At 38.2% G+C, this 11,520-nt stretch overlaps 1 protein-coding gene across 1 annotated transcript; it reads right to left on the bottom strand.

Annotated features, from left to right (window-relative positions):
- Positions 1-3,473: 3,473 nt before the first annotated feature.
- On the bottom strand, positions 3,474-6,413 carry C3H3orf80 (chromosome 3 C3orf80 homolog). Its single transcript, XM_005338287.5, has one exon. It carries the CDS (start codon positions 5,998-6,000, stop codon positions 5,251-5,253), a length of 750 nt encoding a protein of 249 aa, XP_005338344.1. The 5' UTR covers positions 6,001-6,413; the 3' UTR covers positions 3,474-5,250.
- Between the last annotated feature and the right edge of the window lie 5,107 nt (positions 6,414-11,520).

Below are 11,520 nucleotides of genomic sequence, written 5' to 3'. Positions count from 1 at the left end.
AATGGGACTTAAGGCATTATTATAACTTCAAGATTATCTGAAAGCAGAAACAAAAGTAATGTAAAGTTCTAGCTTTCTAGACGACCCAGTAAAACAGAGATAAAGTATGCAGAGGACAGTGACGAGGAGGCCTTGCAGAACATTCATAGGCAGTTAAAAGACACAGCAATCCATTGGAAATCAGTTACCTTTGAGGTCTAGAGTCTTAAAGTCTCTTCTGTAAAGTTAGAATGATATTATCATTTATCTAGTAGAACAAATAGGGTATTTGTGAAAAAGGATGGGGAGACAGCAGATGACCATTACTCAGATAAAATGACACACAAAGAGGAAACCACAAAGATGACTGTGAGAAAAATTGACCAGAAAGATACAGCAGTCCATAAAGAAATAATGTGCCTAAGGTTTGGAAGCCAAAATAAGGTCCCTGTTATTATTAGAATGCAAGGATTTAATTCTGTGCCCTAACATATTAGAAAAACATCTTTTAGGGAAGCTTGGGGAAAAGTGTTGACAATATCTTCATGAAAATCTAGGTGAGGAAGCAGAACAATGAAGATGTAGTAATCAATAAATGTAGATTTTATTATGTTTCAGATATGGAAAAAATCTTCATTAGAGGGATGTAAATATTCTATCCTTTTCCCAGAGCTACAGGGAAAATTCTATAGGTTAAAAACAAATAAAAAGTGTTTACAGTCCTTTAATGAATGCAAGAGAAACCTACCTGCCTCAAAATGAAAAATCTCCAGAAGTCAGATGCAAATGGAAAACAAAGGAAACACTCTGGAAAATACTGATTTACCAAAAGAGAAGTTCTGTGCAAAGAGTGAAGCATAACCAAAATGATATTGAATCAGAGCAGGGAGTAACATAAAGTTCTAAGAGATGTGTTTTTGAGGAAAAACTACTGAAAATCCAAAGCAGGATAAGAACAACACATAAAGAATATAAGAATTGCAAGAAATCAAAATAACATAGATACTTAGCAAAGAAGTTGAAGAAGAAAAATGATATAGTTTGATGAAAAGCATAAATATCCTCCCTATAATTTTTCCATTAAGTTAAAAATGAATTATGTAAATAAAATAAATAAAACTAGATTCAATATTTAAGTTTAAAGAAAGTATTGATTTTATCTGACATTTGATTAGCTAGTTAATTAATTAATTAATTATTTTGGTACCATAGATTGAACCCAAGGGTGCTTAACCCCTGAGCCACATCCCCAGTCCTTTTTATTTTTTATTTAGAGACAGGGTTTTGCTAAATTGCTTAGGGCCTTCCTAATTTTCTGAGGCTGGCTTTGAACTTGCCATACTCCTGCCTCAGTCTTGTGAGCTGCTGATAATCTCACAAGATTTATAGGCATGGTCCTGTAATTTGATATTTTTAATTTTTTTATAGGCAAATATTTCAAAAAGGAATAGTAACTTTTCTGGTATCAACCACATGGAAGAAAGGATGTTTTTGCTTTTTTGTAATTAGCTGATTGCTAGCTCATTCTTCAGTTAATAAAAATACCTTCCCTTACTCTATTGGTTGTTAGTTTTTTCATCAATAGATAAGGAGAATGAAAAAATAAATTGTATCATTGTGAAATCAGATATAAACTTGCCAAATATTCTGCTACTGAATGGTTTCTGACAACTTTGGGAGAGATGGTCAAAGCTTGTTGCTCAAAAGAAAACTCAATATGATATCATTGTTACTCTCAACCTGAAAAATACAAATTATTTATAATTCATGAATTTTTATAAAAGTCAATGCAGAATACTGTATAAATCTGAATCTTCTATTTGTGTTTATAATATATCAGTTTCAGCTTTAAATCATTTCCTTTATGAATTCCACTTGAGAGAAACTATATACATAAAAGTACAACATTAAGATACTTAGCATATTGCCTCCTAAATGGTTAAGTAAGACCATTTCCTTAATATTCCCTTTAGCTTTTACAATTGAATGTTTTACTTATATAGTACACATCATATCCCTTGGAATAATTGCCAATGCCAGTTTCTGTGGTTGAAACACACTCATATTTGCAGAATGTGACAATTAGAGGCCTCTTAAAACTTATTCTATTTCAAGATGATATTTTCTCCTTGGTTATGAGATTGAACACCCATAGCAAATAGCTTTTAAGCAACTGATGATTACACACATAGACACAAAGACACACACACACTCACACACACATTTATAGTAGATAAATTTATAAAACCAATCATGTTTTCTTCCATTCAAGATTATTTTCCTACTTATGAAAAGTCAGTGAAAATTAAATGTACTCAACAATGTTTTTATATTTGAATTACTTTGATAAGTGAAAATCAAGAGGAAAGTACTGGAGAACATGTCATTTCCATGTAGGTTTGGTTAAGATATATATGCCCTTAAAATTAAACTTATTTTCCATATTAATTCCATTTATTTAAGACAATAAATTAATGTTTTTCTATATATAGTTGCAAAACATATATTCTTAACTATATATAGAATATTAAATATAGGTAGAATCCATATCTCAACATGAATTTTTATCAAGTAACAGAATGATCACTTTCTATATTAACAAGCACATGCAATTATATATAATAGATTCTGACCATATAATAAATAACTTCCAGGTAAAATTTGTAAAACCAAATACCCAGATGCTGCCTTTAATGTTTTAAAATGTTTCTATTCAGGTATTTCAGCATAACAAACACAGAGGTTTGATGTGTGTTAATATGGCCTGTTATATGTGTATGTATATTACTCTGAGACATGCTCACTTAGTACTAATAAAAATATTGTTAAGATTTTTTTCACGAAATTATTTAACAAGTTTATACTTGGTAAATCAATGAATTACAAGAAAAAAAAACACAGTAGAATCAAATTCCTTTCTACTGAATGGATGTGAATAAGTTTGTGGGGTTGAATAAGTAAAAATCTATTCCATAGAACCTCATTGTCTGATTGATATAAAGTGGAATTACCACTTTATAGACATTCTGGATTTAAGGAAGAGAAAGGAAAACATACTTGACTCATATTGAAGTACATTTTACCTAGAATTATAAATTTCTTTAAATGTTGGTAATAACATATAGGCTATGCTTTATATATTTGCGCTTGGATATTTAGGTTAATGTTTTAGACACAAGTGAATTTTAGGAAATGTCTGAAACAGTGTACCCTCAAAGAATAAATCATTTGAGAGAATATGGGAACTTTCCAGGTTGTTTGGGGGTACTGGTATTGATAGCCACATGTAACAAAATTTACCATATTTGAGTAAAATTAATGTATGTGATTATTTAATATAACCATATGGTGTGATTATACTAAATCTTGTACTATTCTCAACTGATATAGTACCAACTCCTGATGTTTTTGCCAACTGACAGCTTAAAATTGCTTTTAAATGACATAGGTACATATTTTATATTTTAATACATTACATATAGTCACACATCTGATGAACTTTGCACAAAGATTTTAATGTTTTTCTGTTTTAATACACTTCAAATTATTTTTAATTTAATGATAGGGTCGTTCATTTTTAGAAGTTTAAAGTAAACCATTCTATTACAATTCAGACATTTAAAAATTTCCCAGAACTTTCAGATTATTTAAACCAGCTTTTAAACTTTACAGTAGTCAAATCATTTTTATTCTAATGTAAGTCGAATATTTTAAGATTTCTCAGAATTGTCCAACTTCTTCAATCATGAGAACAATATTCTAGATCCATATGGATAATCTTTCTTGATGTAATGTTCACCCTTCTCCAAAGAAACCTTTTTATTTGTTTTCCTTTCATTGCTAATTACAAACTGTTATATAGTATTTGATGTATATACTGTACATAATATGCATATGTACATTATACACAACACATTAAACTGTTACCTTTTCTTAAAAGACATGTCACAGAATGGTAGAATAAATATGACACTCTTTCCCCCTTAAGATAGTTGGCTAAATCCATCTGAAGCACATTACCATACAATTATGGCTTTAAACAAAAATTACAAGTCTCAGGATCTTTTGTTTTTGTATCACGTTGTGGTGGTTCCCCAAATAAAAAAAAATTGAAAAAAAAAGTGTATGACATCATGCTTTATGGTATGGCATTTATGCATCAATTATTTTTACACGTAACTATGTAATGAATGATATACTTAAAGACCTAGACTACATGTTGTACACACAGTTATTATAAAAAGTTATATATTATGCCACAGTACTAAAAATAAAATATATTCTCAAATAGTGAAAATAAGATATCCTTCATATTTTTATGTTACATGTTTCCTCATTTGACCATCTCTCTCTCTTTTTCACTCTTAATGAAATAACGTCCAACATTTGTTAAACAATAAAGACAGAATGTGGGCAATTTCTTGACTAATAATAGCCTAAAAAAATGATTAAGACAATTATTGTCTTTGTTGAAATGCCCTCCTGTTAAATACATGGCAAAAATATAAAAATAAAAGGAAAATATACCTTCTCAGTTATTGAAAAATCAAAAGTCCAACTGTACCATATTAGGAACACAGTCTTAATAAAAGTAGTTGTATCTTGAGTAGGTACAGCAACGAATGAAACAACCATATATCATAGGTACCTCCCCACCTAATTGTGAGCCATCAGCTGCAACTATTTGCTTGTCCAGGAAGACACTGAAGGGTTTTTTGGGTCCTTCTCAAGAAAGGGATTTCATCATACTCCCAGGCCAGCGCGAAGCAGTCACTGGTCGTGCTTGTCGCCAATGACTTCTAGCCCTCTGCCCATCCTGGGAGATAGTGAAATGTCCAGGCAGGAGCGAAAGGAGTGAAAATGTGCCCCTTTCTCTTCGACCTTAAAGAAAACCGCCCTTCTTCCGAAGGGCAAAAGGCTCACGTGTTCTCTTTGATTAGGGAAGCAGGCACTTAAGAGTGAACACAAGAGGAGGCAAGGCAGAGGGCGGGGACGACCTTTGAAGTTGAAGTTGCGTTGGGTGGTCCTTGGCTGCTTCCGCCCCGCCAATGTTTCCTTGAACCGAAGGAAACACAGGGAAACTTAAGGTCCGGGGGGAGCATAAGAGAGAGGGATGACCCCAACCCAGTTGCTGGGCGACAGAGAGTTAGGCTGGAGTTCTTAGGCAGGGTGAGAGGCAGTTAGTGATGGCCGCGGGCACACCAGCCCTCGTGGCTACTCGCAGCCCCCTGTCTCACAAAGTCCGCAGGGTCCTGGAGAGAACCTGGGCGCTCAGATGAGCGGGAAGCGGCCGGCGCCGCAGGCTGGGTCCCCGGCTCCGCCGCCTCGTGGGCGGCCGAGCACAGACACCGGCAACACCACTTCTCCTGGGCTGAGCTGCTGCAGGCGCATGGACTCTTCATACGTGGGCAGGTATTTGACCTCTTCGTAACTGGGGAGCTGCAGGAAGACCGGAGAAACAACACGCAGCTCGTGCTCGGAGGTGCAGGAGGGGGCCAAACGGCCGCCGCCTCCCCGGCCACGGCCGCTGCAGCCACTGTCTAGCAGCGAGTCCTGTGAGCCGGTGGCTGCCTCGTCGCGCAGCAGAGTGGGCGAGTCGTCGTCGTCGTCGTCTGGTGGTCCTGTGTTCCCCGGTGGCCCGACACTCCCTGGGGGCCCCGGTCTTGCCTGCCCAGGTCGTGCCTGGCCACGCGGATACCTGCGTGGGCTGGGGCAAATGATGCGCTGCAGGAAGTAGCCGATGGCGAAGAGCACAAGCAGGATGAGCAACCCTGAGAGCTTGCGGACAAACCAGCCTACATTGTCCAGGAAGGCGTGAAGCGGCAGCTTGCAGCAGCGCACCGCCGTGGCGTTGGCCGAGTCGCAGCAGCGCTCCCGCTCACCACACGCCAGCTCCGCGCAGCCCCCGCCGCCCCGCGAGGGCGCCACCAGCGCCAGCGCCAGTAGCAGCAGCAGGGGCAGCAGAGAAGGCGGCGCTGGCGCCACCGACAGGCCTTCAGCGGTGACCCCGGGTCCCCACATGGCCCACTCAGGCCTCTGCTAATGTCCGGGACCGGAGGCTAAGGGATCCGTTTGTTCGCGAGTCCGGGAGTCCCTCACTGGAGCTCCGTTCGGGTTCCGCGCGCGCTGCCTCCAGCTCCTCAGCTTCCTGAGGCCAGAGCAGTCCTCACTTGGCCACGCTTGGGCGGGAGGAGGAGCCCGAGGCGCGCCAAGGCTGCGGGAGGAGGCTGTTTCTTGCCGCCTGAGCAGCCTCCGGAGCTTCTGATCTTAGCCCAGCCACCCAGGCCAAGCGTGAGGAGTCCGGAGTGGCTCCAAATGGCAGAGGCGCCCTGCACAGGGCAGTCCTAGGCATCTTGGTCTTGTCTGCCTGTGCTTTTACTCCTCTGCCTTGTCTCTCTCCAGAACTGAAAGGGTTAACACTCCGCCCTCAACTGGGGAGCCCCTTGATCTTGATTAATTCAGTCGTCGCGCTCTTCCTTGCCAGACTGGGCGGGGGCTCTTACAAGCGTAGGTGTCTCAGTTTTAAGTGATTGAATTTCCCCAGGAATGTTATTTAAATTGACTTGCGACTGGGATTCACTTACCATCTTTCTTGTGATCTTTCTGATTAAAAATGGATGATGCCCTTTAACGGCTAGTGCATTCCCACTGCCATTTTAGATTTTGGGTTTGGGGCCCTCCGGAGAGTCTGCTTTCAGGCAGGTCAAGGGTGTTGGGGAGCCGGGACCCCCAGGAAACCTCCAGAGCAGGTAGAGAATACCTTGGAGTGGTGCAGGTCACCACACCACAGAAGTAGCCCCAGAGGGACACTCTGTCAAGGTGACCCGAATTGATCAAGGAGAGAAGAGAGAAGTTTTTTCCCAGCGGCTTATCCAACAAATCCCCACTGCACTTGAAGTGTAAAGCAGGGACTTGACTTGTGGGGTGCAAGGAGGTACCTCCGTAGCATGAATATCTGTGAATTGTCAAAGTGGAGCTGAAAGTGGTTGGCAACATTCCTGAGCATTGATCTGCGTCTAAAGGGGTTTTTTCAAGGTTATTCTTGTTTGAAAAATTGGATTTTAAAGGAAGATTGTGCTTCCACTTAGCATGGGCAGAATTTACCTTTCCTTATCACACTCACCACTCCCTGGGGAAGCACACAGGAAGAATAGCAGTTACTGTGATCACGGAACCAAGGTGCACCTACCCCATAGAGAGCCACACCATAGAGAAGCCAGGAGCTTGCCACACTTAGGCAGTCTGAAGTAGACATTATTCCCTCATCTTTTAAACATGAGGACCCTTTGAAGAACCACCAAAGGGATCGTGCCAAAGTCGTTGTGAGAAAAAAGCAAAAGTAAAGAAAAAATAAAGAGTCAAGATTCAACTATGGGTCAGAAAAAGTAAAGATTTCTCTCCAAGTCAAGCTATATCTCTTTAACAAAGTAATGGACCCAGAAAGTTGGGCTGGGAGGGGGTGTTGATAGACATAGCCGAAATGAAAACATTTTAAATATTTCTGTTTATGGGAATACCTTATTTTTCCTTACACTCCAAAATGATATTTTCTCCTCATGGGGAATAGGCTGACTCAGGATACTTCATAACCTATGCTTGCTTGAGCATAGCAAATCTCCCCTCCCCTTTAAAGCTCTTCTGAAGCTGAAAGGTTTCTCTGCACCATCATCAACTTCCTTGTACTATGGCCTTAACCCTATTTTGTAGAGCTTAATTGACAGCACTTTTAAATTATAGTAAGATAAGGAGATGAAAGTGACTAATTTTAATACAGTGAAAATTGTAGCATTATTCCATTCACCCACTGTTCTGCTTCATTTACACCTAACATTTTCTATATTAGGGAAACTCTGCTAAATGCTTACCATAATAGAGGGAAAAAATTGACTGGTTCCTAGCATGGAATAATCCCAGGTCAGCACCCCCAGCTTCAAGTAAATGGAATTAGGGAGAGAATCCACAGAGAGAAACAAATGGCGATTTCCTCTTTCATCATGACTTGTTCTTACTTTCCCAAAGCAAAAATAAAATTAATGAATTCCAAACAATCTCAGTGATAAGGGCAGTTAGTAGATTGAGACGGACTTTGTGCAGTTGAAAAAAATGTAAAAATCTCTGGGTTTTTATTATCTGGTTTTCTTTTTTTTTTTAAGGATTTCTGCAGAAGCAATGGTAAGGGAGTTGTATGGCTGATGATACACCAAAGAAAATGCCTTGCTTATTGTTATCTTGAAAGTACAAAATGACAGCATTTAAATTATTTTATTTCTGTTTGCCTTTAAGGAGTTAGAATTTGTTTGCAGAACATTAGGATACAGAAGAACATAGATCTGATATAAAATAAAACATCGAGCAGAGTTATATGAAAACAAAGGATGAGATCTACAAAATGAGTAAGGAATGGATTTTTAATTTTTTTCTACCAAATTGATAGTCCCAAAGCATCAGCCATTAAAGCTCCTGCGCAGAAACTGGCATCTCTTTATTCTCTGATCTCTCAGTTTCACTTAATTCAGTTTTACTTGCAATGTAATTTATTGTGTTCAACCTTTTGAAGGAAAGAAAAGAAATCCTATAGCATAAAAGCCCCAGAAAAACCATGGTCTTCATTACTCAGCATCCTTATTCTTTTCTTTATATCTAACATAGAAATGAATAGGGTATATTTAGCTCCCAGAAAGTCACAAATTCAAACCACTTAGGAAGATGGAATTTAATTACATGTTTTATAGGGGAAAAAACCACAGTGTATTATGTTACAAATTGCACAAAATTATGCTAATAAGTGACTGCAAGGGAAAAAAAAACAACATATAGTGGGAGAGGACTGACCTTTATCCAAAAAAGCATAGTCTCTTAGAGTATGGGTTTATAAAAATTAGAAACATTAATTGCTTTACCTTGCTATAGCACTTGCATGATATTTTTTGAAAATTTTTCCTCCTGATTTATTCATGAGAATGAATGGCAAATTAGCTAAATTTTCAACTTTTTAGAACAAACAAATGTAAACAGAGCATAGCAAAATTGGAGACTATTTTATCTGTGTCATTGGGAGCTGTTCTGATAGTTTAAGAAAGACTGAGTGGCTCCATTGGGCAACCTTCTGTTCTATCACAAGACACTGGGGCAGAAGTAAAATCTTTCTGATGTCTGTTGACATCAAGCCTGGGAAGCAATAGTCCTGCCCTTTTCATGTCACCTCTAGGCATGGATGGTTTGGGCTCTGTAAGTTATCTAGACCACAAGAACCTCTTATTTAGGATGTGCAACATAGTTCCTTACTAATAAATTATTATAATTGGGCTGGGGTTGTGGCTCCGCAGTAGAGCGCTTGCCTGGCATGTGCGAGACCCTAGGTTCTATCCTCAGCATCACATAAAAATAAATAAGTGAAATAGAGGTATTGTGTCCAACTACATCTAAAAATAAATATTTAAAAAATAAATTATTATAATTGCTTTATTAATCCCCTTTACTTTATGGTTTCCCTTCATTTGCAATATATCCTCCCTGAGCAACAATAAATTAAGGATTTTGTGTATGTTTATGTAGATGTGTCTACCTAGAAATGATCTGTGATCTGAGAAATCTGCTGTGGAGTTCTTTTCAGATCATATTTCCTTCATCACTCATCCAATAAATATTTAATGAGGGACCATTCTGAGTTATATTCTCTCCACTCTGGGGATATTATGAAATCAAGCCTTTCCCTGTCCTCAGGGAGCTTACTGCGAGAGGGGCCAGAAAAACAGATATTAATCAAACAGTCAAAATAATGAATTGATAACCCAGTGATCAATGCTTATGATGGAGAAGTGCAGGATGCTTTGAGTTGTTACACTAGGTCTGAACTGGGTTGGGGTTGGTGGTTCATGGGAAAGACCTTAAGACAGACCTAAAACATAATAAAGCCAAGAGGAAAGGACTCTTCCAGGCAAAGGAAACTTCATGGAGACAAGTCTCATCCTTGAAGCAAAATTTGTGTAATTTCTATCTCAATTATAGTGACTTTGCTTCTAGATCAGCTTTAGGTAGCATTGAATGATCCCCTCTGTCATCCAATTTCAAACTGACCCTGGTTCACTGTAGGGGTCTGATGGGTTGTTCGGTTGCAGTTACCATCTTATTTGGTCCTTCTCAGTAACCCCTGGGAGATCAGGGGAGTTTCAGTAACATTTTCTGTTCTTCTCATCTTTATGCCCCTGATTTGGAATATAAATTAGATTTGCTCTTTCAACCTTATGAATTTGCAGCTGTGGACAAAAAGCTTCTTCAAGCCATGTGCCTAAAGTATAGGAGAAAATTAAAAGTGAGGTACGTTTTCTCTTTTGTGCTAATTAGGCTTAAAAGGAAATAGGAAGCTTTCTACTTTGCTTGAAGTCAGAAATTGAGTAATTTTGGGTCTTTTTGAAAATGATATCTATATGCATATTGAGCTTTTCAAAGAATTTCCACATAAATTATTTTGTTTTCTCCTTACTCCATTTCTGTGAGGTGAGTTGAAGTTATTATTAGCCATAGATGAAGATTGCTTAAAACCCAGGAATCACAATGCAGATTAGTGGCAGGGCTGAAACTGGAATTTAAGACTTGTGAATACAAGTCTAGTTGGAAAGGGTAAGTGGGTATCTCTGTCCCCACTTGGGCCAGGTCAAAGGGACCACTGTGGGAGGAGGCACTTGTCTTCCCTTTGACAGCTTGTGATGCATTATCAGGTCAATTATAAGAAAAATGAGAGTCAAGCTGGATTTATTCTAGTCCATGAGTATGAGATATTCTTCTGAGGAAATAAAACTTAATTTCTGTCATTTTGTAACCCATTAATAGTGGTTTAGGTAATAGACCTGCTGTTTTTATACTCACTTCTGCAAACAAAAAATAATTTTCCCTCCTTTATTACATTTGACCTTTACCTAAACTAAGTTGCCTAACACCAATCAATATAAAATGATATTGCTTGTTAAAATAAGGTTATATTGTGTTCTGAACTAATGAATATGCAATATTATTTATCAATGACTTAAACATCTATATTTAAATTTTTGTTTTATAGCAATCTACCAGATAATTTCTTCATGACAAACTTATAGACAAGATTGATAACTTTTACTTCATTGATGATGATATAAAAACCAAAACATAAATACTATGAAAAATATTAAGTAAGACTATGAGGATATGAAATTAGAATCCTAGTAATGTCATCTGAATGAATTTATTTCTCACTCATGCTTTTCTTAAGTGGTCAGATTGTTGAAGTTCAAATATATTTGTCAGTAGAGTGATGTCCTAGCCAAATCATCACAATGGCAGAAATATAATAATGAAGAGTACAAATGTTTCACCTTACTAATTTCATAATATATTCTTTGCCTCACTTTCATTACAAGGAAAAATTGCTTGTTAACGCCTGCTTCTGCATATTTGCTGTAAACCTGGATGGAATGTGAAGTGATTACTCCTGTTCAACACCCTGCCTGGGTTGAATAGTTACAGAGCACAGGACTCATGGTATTGACTCTGAGCTTGTCACCTGTC

Source organism: Ictidomys tridecemlineatus, chromosome 3 (assembly GCF_052094955.1).
Source record: "Ictidomys tridecemlineatus isolate mIctTri1 chromosome 3, mIctTri1.hap1, whole genome shotgun sequence".
NCBI lineage: Eukaryota > Metazoa > Chordata > Mammalia > Rodentia > Sciuridae > Ictidomys > Ictidomys tridecemlineatus.
This window is presented reverse-complemented; position numbering and strand designations above follow the sequence as displayed.

Coding starts and splice junctions, on each gene's coding strand:
- C3H3orf80 (XM_005338287.5), bottom strand. CDS start 6,000: ATGTGGGGACCCGGGGTCACCGCTGAAGGCCTGTCGGTGGCGCCAGCG.